Source organism: Hirundo rustica, chromosome 6, assembly GCF_015227805.2.
Source record: "Hirundo rustica isolate bHirRus1 chromosome 6, bHirRus1.pri.v3, whole genome shotgun sequence".
Classification (NCBI taxonomy): Eukaryota; Metazoa; Chordata; class Aves; order Passeriformes; family Hirundinidae; genus Hirundo; species Hirundo rustica.
This window is the reverse complement of record NC_053455.1, coordinates 52,774,935-52,788,009: the sequence shown is the minus strand read 5'-3', so window position 1 is coordinate 52,788,009 and position 13,075 is coordinate 52,774,935. Positions and strand designations below refer to the sequence as shown.

Sequence of the window (13,075 nt, the reverse complement as noted above, 5' to 3'; positions counted from 1 at the left end):
ATGGGGGTGTTTAGCCGGGAGAAAAGGAGGCTCAGGGGGGACCTGAGCGCTCTGCAATTCCCAGAATGGGGTATGTAGCCGGGGAGACTCGGGTTCTTCGCCCAGGCAACCAGCGACAAGAGGATACAGCCTATAGAACTTCCCCTTGTGTGCCAGGGGAGGCTCAGGTTGGACATTAGGAGGAATTTCGTCACAGAAGAGGTGATTAGACACTGGAATGGACTGCCTACGGATGTGGTGAAGTCACCGTCCCTGGAGGTGTTCAAGGAACGACGGGACGTGGCATTCAGGGTCATGGTCTAGTTGACACGGCGGTGTTCGCTCATAGGTTGGACTCGATGACCTCAGAGGCCTTTCCCAACCTAACCCATACTGTGATTTTAGGTGATTTCTCCGCAGCCGGGGCCGAGGAGGCAGGCTGGGACACTGCCGCCCCGCACCGTATTTACCACTACGAGCGCATCCCCGTTACCGTATATACCCACACAGGAACGCCCAAAGGCCGGCGTTACCGTATTTAGCGCCACTAACCCGCCACCTCATTTCGAGTCGTGGAGCCCAACACGTGCTCCCCTACACCACAGCAAAGCCGTAATGCCCCGAGAAAAGCGCATGCGCCGTGCTGCGGCAGGGGCGGAAGCGCGGCCGCGACCCGGTGGGGTGAGGAGAGGAGGGGCGGCTGGTCCCGCCTCCTCCTTCTCCTCCTCCTCCTGCCCGCGGCTCCCGGTGCTGCTGATCCCGCCCCCTGCTCCCCGCGGCTCCCGGTGCCGCCGAGGCCTGCCCCGGCCCTGAAGCACCGGGCCCCGGGGCGTCGCGGAGCCATGGCGCAGCGAAGGGTGGCGGAGCGCGGGCCTTGCCAGACGGAGGCGGAGAGCGCCAGGCACCAGCGGCAGCTTCTGGAAGGTGCCGGGGGCTCGGGGCGGCGGGAGCGGGGGTGACCTCGCCCTGGCATCGGACGGTGCCCGCAGCGGGTGTCGGTGCCCGCAGCGGGTGTCGGTGCCTCTCGGCGCCTCGGGCACCGTCTCCGTCCCGCGCGGGCTCTGGGGCGGCCGGGCCGGGCCTCTCACGGTGCCTGTGGGGTGAGGCGGCTCCGGCCCCGCGGGGACCCAAATGGGACACCGACCCCTTTTCCCCTGCACGAGGGGACGTGTAGTTTCATGTCTCTGCGTGTGCTTGCGTGTATGTGCGCGTGTTTGTGTTATTCCACTACCGGCTCGCCTGAAGTATAGAAAGTGGAAGTTGCAGAAAGCGCAGTGGGCTGTGGGGCTTTTTAGCCCTATAAGTTGCTTATTTGTTTATTTATCTATCATTTATTTTGCTCCTTTGAGAAGGCGTTGTTAGAATAACCCCAATTACAGTGCAGTGGAACAGACTGCCGAGAGAGGGTGTGGATGGTCCCTCATTGTCGATACTCAGTAACCGTGTGGATGCAGTCCTGTTCCATGAACTCTGGGATGACCCTGCCTGAGTTGGGAGGTTGGACCGGATGACCACTGTGGTCCCTTCCAGCCTGACCGTCCCGTGATTCTGTGGTTGTAACTGCTTTGTGGATGCTGCCCTTGGCTTCGGCTGACCCAGTACACACCTGTGGGGTCGTGCTGATCTTAAGCCTAAAAAACCTTAAAGCCATTAAAATTGCCAAGTCGCCCAGCCGGCTCTGTGGGTTTCATCATCCGGTCGCTGCATTTCACAACAGTGAGGTGTCAACGTGACCCGCTTGAGTGTTGTGTGTTGGCACTGTAGTTGTGCCAGCGGCGTCTGCGAGGGAAAACACAGCCTCGGCTCTCCGTGTGTTCTTCAGATGACCCTGGGTGTGAAGCTGGGTGAGCCTCAAAGTGCCTGAGGACAGAGTGGTTTAATATATGCACACATACACACCCCGGTGTGGATGCAGAGAGTTCTAAGTGTTAATTTCAGTTTTAAACTCTTAATGCGTGTAGTTGCATTTGTTAATCAGTGTATTGCACAGATATGATCATTTTGATAAAAACCTAAACTACAGAAGAGGCCTAAAATGTCATTTTGTCACTTACTGTACTCCCATCGCTTCCACTACTCAAGGATTTTAAAGGCTAATAAACACTTCCGTATATATATCCACAGGAGTGTAAAATAAGTGTAATTCCCAGGACTAGGAGCTGTCATCTTTAAATCACAGGCAAGCTTGTGTGTTTATGTAGGTGTCCTCCTAATGAGTGTGTCTCACCTAACTGGCTGTGTCTGGTAGTCTTTCATTAGAGAGGGAAAAAACCCCAAAATCTGTTAATGAGCAGGTTTTAAAGTTATGTTGTACGTCCTGGAAATTTAACTTCAAGTTAAATCTCTAGTTAATTAGACTGGCAGAAGATAGCTGGCAAAAAGGAAAATGCATATATGGCTTACATTGTTTAGCTTTGATTTTTCTCTTTACAAATGTATTTATTAATTGAGGCTTAAATTATCATATATCATAGAAGGTCGCTTCTGTGGGATGTTTGCCAGCATAAAAACTTCAAATTTGTTTGAAAACTTTTAGGGAATATGAGCAATGTGTGTTATTGAAAGCATTGGTAGGAAGATGTCTACAGAGAATTTACTTTAATATTCCCTTGAAGGACAAGTGTGAAATCTGTTGTAAGTTGTGAGGGATTGTTTGTTCTTCTTTTGTTTTGCTAGTGCTGGGGTTTTTTTCCTAACTTTATTTCATGTTTAATTTCAGGGAAAGCTCTTGCAGAAGGGGGATCAGCTCGGACATCACTTCTTATTTTAGTGTCCATCTTCTTATCAGCTGCTTTCTTTATGTTCCTGGTATACAAAAATTTCCCACAACTTAGTGAGTAAGTATGTTATGAAAGTTTAATTTATCAATCTTTTTGCTTTTCAGTATCAGATTGTAGAGGAGCCTACATGGGGATATGACATAAACGCAGAGAATTTTTCTCGATCTAAGGTTTCTGTTGCACAGTGGAGATCCCGTGTTTTGAGGTGTTACCCCCTGGCATGTTATCAGTGGTAACTGACTCTGTTCTTAACCACCTTCAGCTGAGACCAGAGTGTGTTTGGTTCAGGCAGAGTTCACTTGAAACTTCCTAGTGCCCTGGTAAAACTGGAGGCTGTCAGAAAAGGGAAAATTCTTCTTCCTTCCTAGTTAAACTTTGCTTTCTCTTTTTCTCCTTCATGTTGCACCCCGTACTTGTGTTGGGATGGCAAGCAGGCTGACAGTGGAAGCCTGCTTGTCTGACAGCTTTCTTTTTCACTTTTAGTAGTTAATTTTGTGTCTGATTAACTTGCTCGACAAGGTGGATTTGCAATGGCCCATCCCTAAGCGTGATACAGAGGAATCGAAGACACTCAATTGTGCTGCCCAGGGTTGCACCACATTAAGGTGTGACATGAGATTTTGCCCTTAGAGTTTTATTTATTCATGAGGTGAAGTTCTGCCACTCCTGCTGCACTTCAACTGTTACGACCCCAGCACTGAGGCAGCTGCAGTTGGTATTGGCTGCTTTCCCTTGCCAAGGCTTGGCTTGCACAATTTTTTTCTTGTTGATCAGTACTTGGTAAGGAAAAAAAAAAAAAACCTAGAAAAGAAGCACGTCATTGTATTGGGGAAAAAAAAAAAAGCTTGCAAATATCTAAAATTGGAGATTGTCTAATATAAACCACACTGTAAATATTAGGTGTTCATCTGAGAACGTTATTACAGCAATAATCATGTTTTGTTTGCTGAAGCTGTAATTTAGTGATCTAGTGTATCTAATTATCTCTATATTCAGTAAGTAATTGTACTACACTGATTGTATTTCCATCATTCTTGCTTTTTTTTTTCCTCTCCAGAGAAGAAAGAGGTTGTATAAAAGTTCCTAGAGATATGGATGATGCAAAGGCCTTGGGAAAAGTCTTGTCCAAATACAAGGACACATTTTACGTTCAAGTGTTAGTGGCTTATTTTGCCACATATGTTTTGTATCCTTTTTCTGATATAAAGCACAGTTTTGATGTAGTCACACTTCTCTGAAAAGATAAATGAAAAATATAAATTGATAAGTTTGTGGTTATGGGTGAAGTTTAACATAGCTAGGATTGTCTACAAGAGGCACAACTATTTTAAGTTGGAAATTTAAAAACCTTTCTCTGTATATTAGGCTTAATCTCACTTTAGTGTTATGATAACTTTTAAAATAAAGTGAATTTTGATGTAGAAATTACTACCTGTTCTAAAGGAGACTGAGACTACTGCACTGCTCTTCCTTGAGATGTTCAAAGTTCCATGTAAGGGTAATTTATAGAATATTTAGCAGTATTTCTGAAGGAAAGTATTTTGAGCTGTCTTACATCTCTGCACTGCCCAAATTCACAAAACCAAATCTCTGTTTTCTTTTGGAGAAACAAATTTCTGAAGTACTTTCTGTCCAAGGAGACGCAAAGGCTACCTACATTCTGTGTTGACTTATTTTTCTTGAATGCTGAATATATTAATCATTAAACACACTCTTAACTGGAACACTTAACTAAAGGTTAATAACTTTAAAGCTGGAGAAGAGGTTGGTTACACAGTTTTAATGCACGAGGCTTTTGTAACTCAGGAGAGTCAGCACTGAACATGCCATTAGAATTTATCCTTCAGCTCATTCTTTCAGAGTATTCCACAAAAAGTATTTCATATTTCCCAAATTATAGATCTAGGAAGAAAATTTAAATATTATTTTATATATTAACAAGGAGTGGAATAAATTGGCTCTTTATTGAGCTGCTCTAGCAGTTCTAGATCTCATGACCTTTACTGTCTCAGCAGCAGACTGTGATCAGTTTCCAGGCATGGTGCAGTTCCCTCTGAACCCTGACATTGCTTAGCAAAAGCTGTACTGGCTGCAATGCAGTCAGGAAGATTATTGGGCTTTTTAATATTTCAGTCAATTCAACCTGAGTAAAATAGCGTGCAGGGTTTTTTCTACTTTATAACTTTGCTATCCAAAGTGAGCAATGCATCATCATCTCAAGTATGCCTAGCAAGCCTTAAGTCCAACAACCTGCTTGCTTATACTGCAGAAACCCAATTTTTGCCTTTTAAAAAATTTCTGACTGAAATTAGTGATCAGCCATTGTAGTTAGTGATTACACCAAGCCTATTCATAGGGAAGTAGTAGCTGCCTTCATACATTTCAGTCTTCCATGAAACTTGTGCTTACGGGCTCGGGCAGGCCTGTGAACTTTCCAGAGAGAATATCTGAAATTGCACATCTCTAGTCAACAGTGTAAAATTGGAAGTACGTGTTTCCTGGAAGTCACACTAAATCCTCTGGGGCAGTTTTAGCACAGAGAAAGAGAAAAATGTAGTCAGCTTTTATTGCTTAGTGACTTACTGTTTGTATGTGTGGTGATGGATCTACATCTCATTGCTCTGTGCTTAAGCTTCTTGTGCTACTCCACAAAAGGTTTCTTGAAGTAATGGTCTTGAGAGGCCCTGCCTATTTATGCTTTTTCAAATTGTAAAATGTATCCTGACTGCTTATAAAATGAAGAAGCTTTTTAGAAATGTGTTTTTCCTTAACTAAGATGCATCCAGCTTGCAAACATTTGCTATTCCTGGGTCTATATTTCTCAGTATCCTGTCAGGGTTTCTTTATCCCTTTCCACTGGCCTTATTTCTTGTTTGTTTGGTAAGTATGGAAAGGAGTGAGGGCATATATTTTCTTTCTATCCATTTGGAATACAACCAAGCATCTGAGCAGCTTCCTGTTGGAAATGATCAGTCTGAAACTGACATACACTTGAGTTTGTGATGAACTGTTGTGTTCCCACACAGCTCTGCTGCAAGAATAGCATTACCCACAAAATTCACTGTAGCATTGGGTGATGATCCAAAATACTGAGCTGTTTCTCCAGGTTTTCTTAATATTGAAGACATTAGAGTATGAATCAGCCAGAGTTTCCTTTACTCTACATTTGTTTAGCATCTGCCAGAACCCAGTTGTAATTTCACAACACAATTACTGTGGTTTTATTATCACACTGTAAAATAAATCTGGTTTTTAATTTGCTTAAATATGCATGAAGCTTAGTTTAACATTTGAAATGTATATTATCAACAAGCTTTAAAATATGTCATGGGTAAAAGATGCAATCATAATGAGCCTTAGTATTGAGAAGATAGTACAGTTTTCATGTTTGAATTTCTTTAATGGCATTGTCACTTATTTGCAAAGCTTTCACTGTTCAAAGCCTTAAAACTGTAGAAGCACTCAATATTAACTGATAAGTAATTAATGTTGTCTACTTTGAGTGTTGAGATTGATCTAAATGCCTTGGAAATAAGCTGTCTTGGGTCAACAACGTTCTTAGGGAGTGTGTACATACTGCTGGAGGAGAGCCCTAATGGAGGGCTGCAAAGAAACCTGCTCTAGCCAGGCAGCATAGTTAATACGGACACAAGGCTGACATTCATTAGAGTTTCTGCTCATCTGTTGTCTGTTTGGGTTTTTTTCAGTGCTCAGGACTTGGAGCTTCATTTTGCTATATGCTGTCATACCTAGTGGGACGTCCCGTTGTGTACAGATATTTAACGGAAAAAGTAGTAAAATGGTCAGAACAGGTAAGGTTTCTAGAGATGCTGGAACTTATGGTACAAAATGTGTCATGGAATAACATGGAAAACTAGGAGGTCTTGTGCTCATGTATCCAGTTACACAGAAGGGATTCTGGAAGTATTCCTGATTTTACGGTATTTCTCATGAGAAAGTTGCTCTTACTTAGGAAGTGCTTGCAACTGATCACCCCCCTGGTTTATTTAGTGTCAATAGGAAACCTCTCCAGCTTCAGGTAATTTCAAGTAATTGCTCTCTAAGCATTAGCAATAATGAAAGCTGAGTTTGTATTTTTATGTTGGAGGGAGGAGGAGGTTGGAGGAACCTGTAGCTGTATGTCTGATTGAAAAACCTTAATTTGAACATGTTATTGTAGTTGGAGCATTTAGAAACATTTTCTTACAGTATCTGGTAACACTAGTTTCAGCAAGTCTTGATAGTGAGATGGACCTAAAGGTTTTGCAATACAGAAATACAGTGAGAGTTGTGTTTGACCTTATGTGTCTTTCCTTGATACTCTGAGACCTTCAAACAAATACTTATTTTTTGCAAGTATGAAGCACATGTACTCTGTTCGAGATTTTTTTGTAACACATAAAAATACTTTAAACTTCTTCCTCATTAGATAAGATATAGAGCTGTGTCTGGCACAATTGACCTTGTTAGATTGTACAGTACCATTTTGACTTTTGACCCAAGTAAATCTTAATATTGTAGTATAAACTTCAGACTATTCTGAGTAGCAGATGGTTATATTGCCATTAGTAGAACAGAACATGTGATTTAAAATTGCATGTGCAGCTCATATCTCACTGTTTCCAGGTTAATTGGACTCTCTTATGCTTATCATGCTTGCATATTGAGGTTAAGGCATTTTATATGCAGCATTAATCAATATTTAAATATTGTTCTTCATTAAGGTTTAAAAACCAACGGTGCTCCTGATTTTGGTGTTACAGTAAAATCTAAATTTGGCTAAAGCTGAAAAACAGGGTTGTGACTGGGGTGAGCTACCATGTGAGATTTCAGGTGGAATTACAATCAGACCAGGTTTGTTTTTAACTGTTTGAGGTTTAAGCATAGTGCAGGTCTGCCAGGATAGGCCAGAATTGTGGATGCTTGGTTGTCCTTGACGCTTGGCTCGAGGTTACGTTTGTGTGAAAGGGCTGATGTGCTAGAGACAGGCTGGAAGGAGAAGAGGCTTTGTTGTAGCATTGGTGTAAGGAGCTGGGCTAGACCTGAGAACTAATTAAGACTGTGAGTGAAGCTGGAGCTGTTGTTGCTCCTGGGTAAATGTTAATGCTGGGCACTCTAACCTCTGGGGAGACAGGCTTTGGAAATGTGCTGGGAGCAGCCACCTCATGAAGTTCAGAGCTGTGACCTGGCTGCGTTTCCAAGTGAGGAATGTAGCTGTGTTTCAAGCTTGATCACAAGTTAGGTCAGAATGGGTTGAGGAACAAAATTCATTGCTAGTTCCTGCAAAAGCTTTGGGAGCGGGATGACAGGCTGGCTGTGGTGACTGGGCTGTGGCTCTGCCTATGGCTGGTTTGCTGCTTGAGTTGGCTGAGTCACTCAGACACATCACCACTGCTCTGCCACACACAGATATTTCCAGGCTAATCTCAGTGCTATTTAACAGGTGATGACTGGGCGCTCTTCCCCACATCACACATTTTTAACTGATTTTTGTGTTTGCAACATGTAAATGTCTACAAAAGAGGGGGGAAAACTCTTTAAACCTCTATGGTTGTGTATTTTCAAGGTAGGGATTTTCTTAACCAAGTTTTTGTTTGTTTTTGTTTTGGCAGGTTGAACGACATAGAGAACATCTCATTAACTACATAATATTTTTGAGAATAACACCTTTTCTCCCCAACTGGTTTATCAATATCACATCTCCTGTAATCAACGTGCCATTGAAAGTGTTCTTCATTGGCACTTTCCTAGGTAAGAATCGTGGCTAGTGAGCCACAGTTTGGGGTGGCCAGGAGAAGGGGTATACACTATAGCTTTTTTAATTGACATATTTTTGCACATACTTTTTAATCTGACTAGGAAACAATCCAGTATTTTTCCCTTATGAACTTTATGAAAAATTTCATTATTTCTTCTCCATGAAAAATGAGTTTGTAAAGAGAACTTGAAATCTGCAGTGTCTAAAGATCAGAGATTATTTACTTAGTCTCCTGTATTTGAGTCTGCATTAAAAATATTAAGAATGGCTTAAAACCAGTTCTTTGAATAAAGTTTTTTTTTAATCTTTGAGTTCTGTATTTACAGCCCTCTTTTTTTAAAAAAAAAAAAAGTACAAGACAACAAAATCTCAACATTCTGGTGTTAAAGTTTGGATTATTAATTTTTAAGGGTTTTTTACCCTAACAAGCTGTTTTTTACATCCTTTCCTTGCTCTAGGTGTAGCACCACCATCTTTTGTAGCCATTAAGGCAGGAACAACGCTGTACCAGCTTACAACAGCAGGGGAAGCTGTTTCCTGGAACTCTGTATTTGTTCTCATGATTCTAGCCATCCTCTCCATCCTACCAGCTCTCTTCCAGAAGAAACTGAAGCAGAAATTTGAATAAGGGTTAGACTGGACCAGAACTTCCCATACTTCATCTCAGGATCAGCACTTCTGATATTTGTATATTTGCTTTTCTATTGGATTTTAAGCAGTTAAAGGGGAGGCTTGTGATTGATAAGAATGTCTTTAAATGAACACATGGCCTTAAACGGAAGGAAATGTGTTCAGAAATGTAGTGCATATAGTTTTGTAACCAAATGCCAGTGTTTTACTTAGGGAGGGGGTGTGTGTGGCTCTCAGGATGAGGTGAGTGAGAACACAGATGTAACATTTTGCTCTAGTTACATGTAGAGCAAAAATTGTGATGTAGACACAAACTACAGGTGATGCTTTCTAACACTTGCAGGAAAAACCCCTGAACTATTCAGTCCAACTTTGTAACATTCTCTGTAGGCTTGCATGTGATCTGGTGTGAGTGCATTTCTCACTAACAATATTTCCCTTCTTTTTTGCCTTTGAGAGTTTCAGAATAACATAACGGTGCTCACTCAGAAACAAAGGTTCTTAAAAGTACTTCAACTACAATGTTATTCTCAGCCTTGTTTACTTCTGATTATTAGTGCTGTATTTATGGAATTAAAAACTTGAACCTACATCTGCTTTACTTACTGGATTAACAAAGGCAAAGTGTTGCATCATTCCCTCTTGGTCCCTGTGAAGTTTTATTCTCGGAGTGGAAATAGGAAGGGCAGGGAGCAGCTTAGAATTCTTACCTTGGCTAGCGGATGATTTTTGAGTTCTAATTTTCATTTTTTTAATGTTGATTATTTTGCCAATATCTTACTTGCATAAATTTATCCTGCCAACTTAAGAAAGTGATGGTATGATTATATAAAACTTTCAGTTCTCAAGTGATTTAAAAATGCTTAAGCAGTGTAATATTACCATTTCTCAAGCAATGTGTAAAGACTGTAAAATTTCTCATTGCGGCTTGATTAGCTAAAGCAAGTGTCAGGTACACAAACTGGTGCAGTTCCTATCAAACAGCTGATCCCAAATAATGATCAGAGCACCACGGAACAGCAGGCTCTTGTGTGGGTGTATATAAAAATGGAGGTTCCATTGTCTGCCAAGGCAGTGACTGGCAATGGGCAACCAGTCTATGTATTCTCTCAGAAAGGTACAAGATACCTCCCCGTGTGCTTCCAAGCTGTGGTAGTTTGTTGTGTTGTCAGTGGAAGCCCATCAAACAAGGCCCTGGTCAGCGAGGAACAGGGGAGCACACTGGTGTTTTATCCGACTGAAACCAGTGCTGCTCACGTGGTTTAAGCTGATGCCCCTGCAGTGTCTTGCTGAAAAGAGACTCAACACATCAGCACGTGCTCCAGTTCCAGGGTTTATTAGTCTGTGTCCTCGTGTTAACTCATGATCATATCATAGATCTTTGACGTACAAGAGAACAGTTCATGAATGTGATAATGTAAAAGGTACTGACTGATACCTTATTCATTTTGTAACATAATGTTAATTGACTGCTTTGTTTCATCACAGTATTACTTGTAAATATACAGTAAATATTATTGATACACCATTTGTCTTTTATTTAAATACAGGCTGCACAGCGAATTATACTTTTTACATAAGTATATAAAGGAATTTATATCAGTTCTGTTTGAAAGTTTGTTGTGAGATCATTCAGCTTCAGCAATTCTTTTGTTATTTAGGATTTACTCTAAAAGTGTACTTTGGCATTTAAAACTGAACAGTGATTACTTTTATTGCTGCCATTCTAATCTCCAGAGCTCCTCTATCCAGAGGATTTATTCCATAGTAAACTTGCATGTGAATTGAGCCATGTGAGCAAGTGTCCCCTGGACTACTGAGTGTGAAGCTGCTGTAGATTTAGTCTACTTTTCTGCAGAATTAGCTTTTCATGCAGATAAACCCTTATTTTCCAGTGGCTTTTCTCAAAATTTGTCTCAGTTCCTGGTCAGTATCAGAAGCTGTTGTAAAATCCCTCCCATGCTGTGTGAAGCCAATGTTTGGTGGAACCTTGTCTGTAAAGAAGGAGCTGAACTCTCTTTCAATCTAATGTGACTCGTGCTATCACTTGACATTTTCACAGAGTTCTGTTTCACTATGGAGATGGGATCAGGCTTTGTTACTGAAAACCTGTTGTGTTTCAGCAAGAAGGCTGGCCTCCCATCAGAGAAACTAAAAGCCTTAAGACCTTAAAAAGGTTCAAAATAGGGTTCTTTACTTTTTTAAGACCTTAGCATTTTTTTTTTAACTCATCCCTTCTGTATTTCTCTTCAGCTGCCAGCAGCCTGAGGTGCTTTCCTATCCTGTGAGGACTTCTGAGGGTTGTGCAGAGTAAGGCAGGCCTTGTGGAAAGCAAAAAAAGCACTGTGCTGTGGGGTACTGTACTAGCCTACTCTTTCCTTTAGAGAATCCAGCAGGTGATCCAAGAGATAGCCATAACATTTTGACAGAAAAAAAAAAAAAAAAAAGGCTACCATGAAACAAACCAGGACATCAGAAAGATGTAGCTTTGTTTTTTAATTGTGGAGGATTTTGAGCTATTAGGTGACCTGTTTATCTTTTGGACTTTTTTTTGTGATACCTGCATGACATCATTACTAAGTGTCTCTTGCCATTTGATAATAAAGCTGTTATATAAAATCTGAAACACTGTATTTTTTTAGTATAATGAACCATGCTGAGCTTCCCATTAAGCCTAAATTTTTATAAACCTGTTTAATAAATGACTAAAAATACCATTTAAGAAGAACTCATCCCTTTTAAAGATTAAAACTGAGCTGATTACATCTGTAGATGAGATTAATTCTGTTTCTACCTTTTTTTCTAAATAAGTAGGTAAATCTGACTGCTTTTCTCTCTGAGATTAATTTCTCATATGCAGCAGTAATTTTGAAAAGTTTGTTTGGTTTGCACTGAGAGGCAACTGGGTCAAACTTCTGTCTCTTCCAATACATCTATTTGCATAAAGTGCCTCTTTTTGCATTAATCACTTATGGAAGACCCCTGTGCCAAAGTTATTTCAGCTTCATTTACCTTCTCTTAATATTCTGTCAAGGCCAGTTTATGAAATGCTTTTATTGCCTTGTATAGAAAACTTGCTGAAAGGGTAAGACAGAAGAAGTAAAAGTCAAAAATGAAAAGCTTTTGTTAGTGAGTGATGCTGTTATGCAAAGTCAAAACATATTTTGTTTTTAGGCTGCTGAAGAATTTTCATTGTGTAGTTTCCTTCTGTCATAGTGTGGGGTTTGGGAACCCTATAGTTTAGTATGGCTGTGCTAAGAGGGAAATGGAAAAGGGTTTTGACAGGAAAGCAGGATCCAGAGCAACTTTTTCAAATTTCCATCAAAGAGAAGTAAATACTCTGACTATTTTTATGACCAATTGATTTCTTGCAATGACAGACATTTATAACTCTCAGCTGGTGGATTTATAGCTCCAGGTCACCCAAACTGAAAAGTTACAACCTTTCAGTACTGGCAATTAATATAAATAATGGCATAGTATATTTACTAACATACTGTAACTCACAGTTCTTAAAAATGCTCCACCTAGTGTGATAATTCCCATTTCCTTGTTTTATCATACATCAGGAAGAATCTGGGTCTGTATTACGAGAGCTCAATTAGTGACTGGTGTATATGTGAGAAGCCTTATAAAATCTCTTTTCTGTAGATAGTCTCCCAAATACAGAGAATTCTGCTCCTCTGCAGCTGTGGGACTTCAGTGGTCTCCTCGTAGTCTTAAAAGGTTTGTAGGCCCTCAAGAGGGCTGGGAATGCTTCAGTGGGAAATAGCTTTTAAAATTCTGCCTTAGAATTGAGATCTAATGTTACACTCATAACTCCTGGTTTTCTTTTACAACCTAGCCCTGAGGAGTTGTATCTAAAACATGGAATTTGCAGTGTTTACGCTACTTGGAAGAATTCCATGTCATGGAGAAGTATTCTGAG

The 13,075-nt window shown here is 40.9% G+C and overlaps 1 protein-coding gene across 1 annotated transcript; it reads left to right on the top strand.

Annotated features, from left to right (window-relative positions):
- The first annotated feature begins 749 nt into the window (after nucleotides 1–749).
- Nucleotides 750–11,773, top strand: TMEM41B (transmembrane protein 41B). Its single transcript, XM_040068217.2, has 7 exons — nucleotides 750–903; nucleotides 2,699–2,816; nucleotides 3,817–3,945; nucleotides 5,546–5,639; nucleotides 6,467–6,571; nucleotides 8,372–8,510; nucleotides 8,976–11,773. The coding sequence occupies exons 1-7, from the start codon at nucleotides 822–824 to the stop codon at nucleotides 9,143–9,145; spliced, it is 837 nt and encodes a 278-aa protein (XP_039924151.1). The 5' UTR covers nucleotides 750–821; the 3' UTR covers nucleotides 9,146–11,773.
- Nucleotides 11,774–13,075: the final 1,302 nt, after the last annotated feature.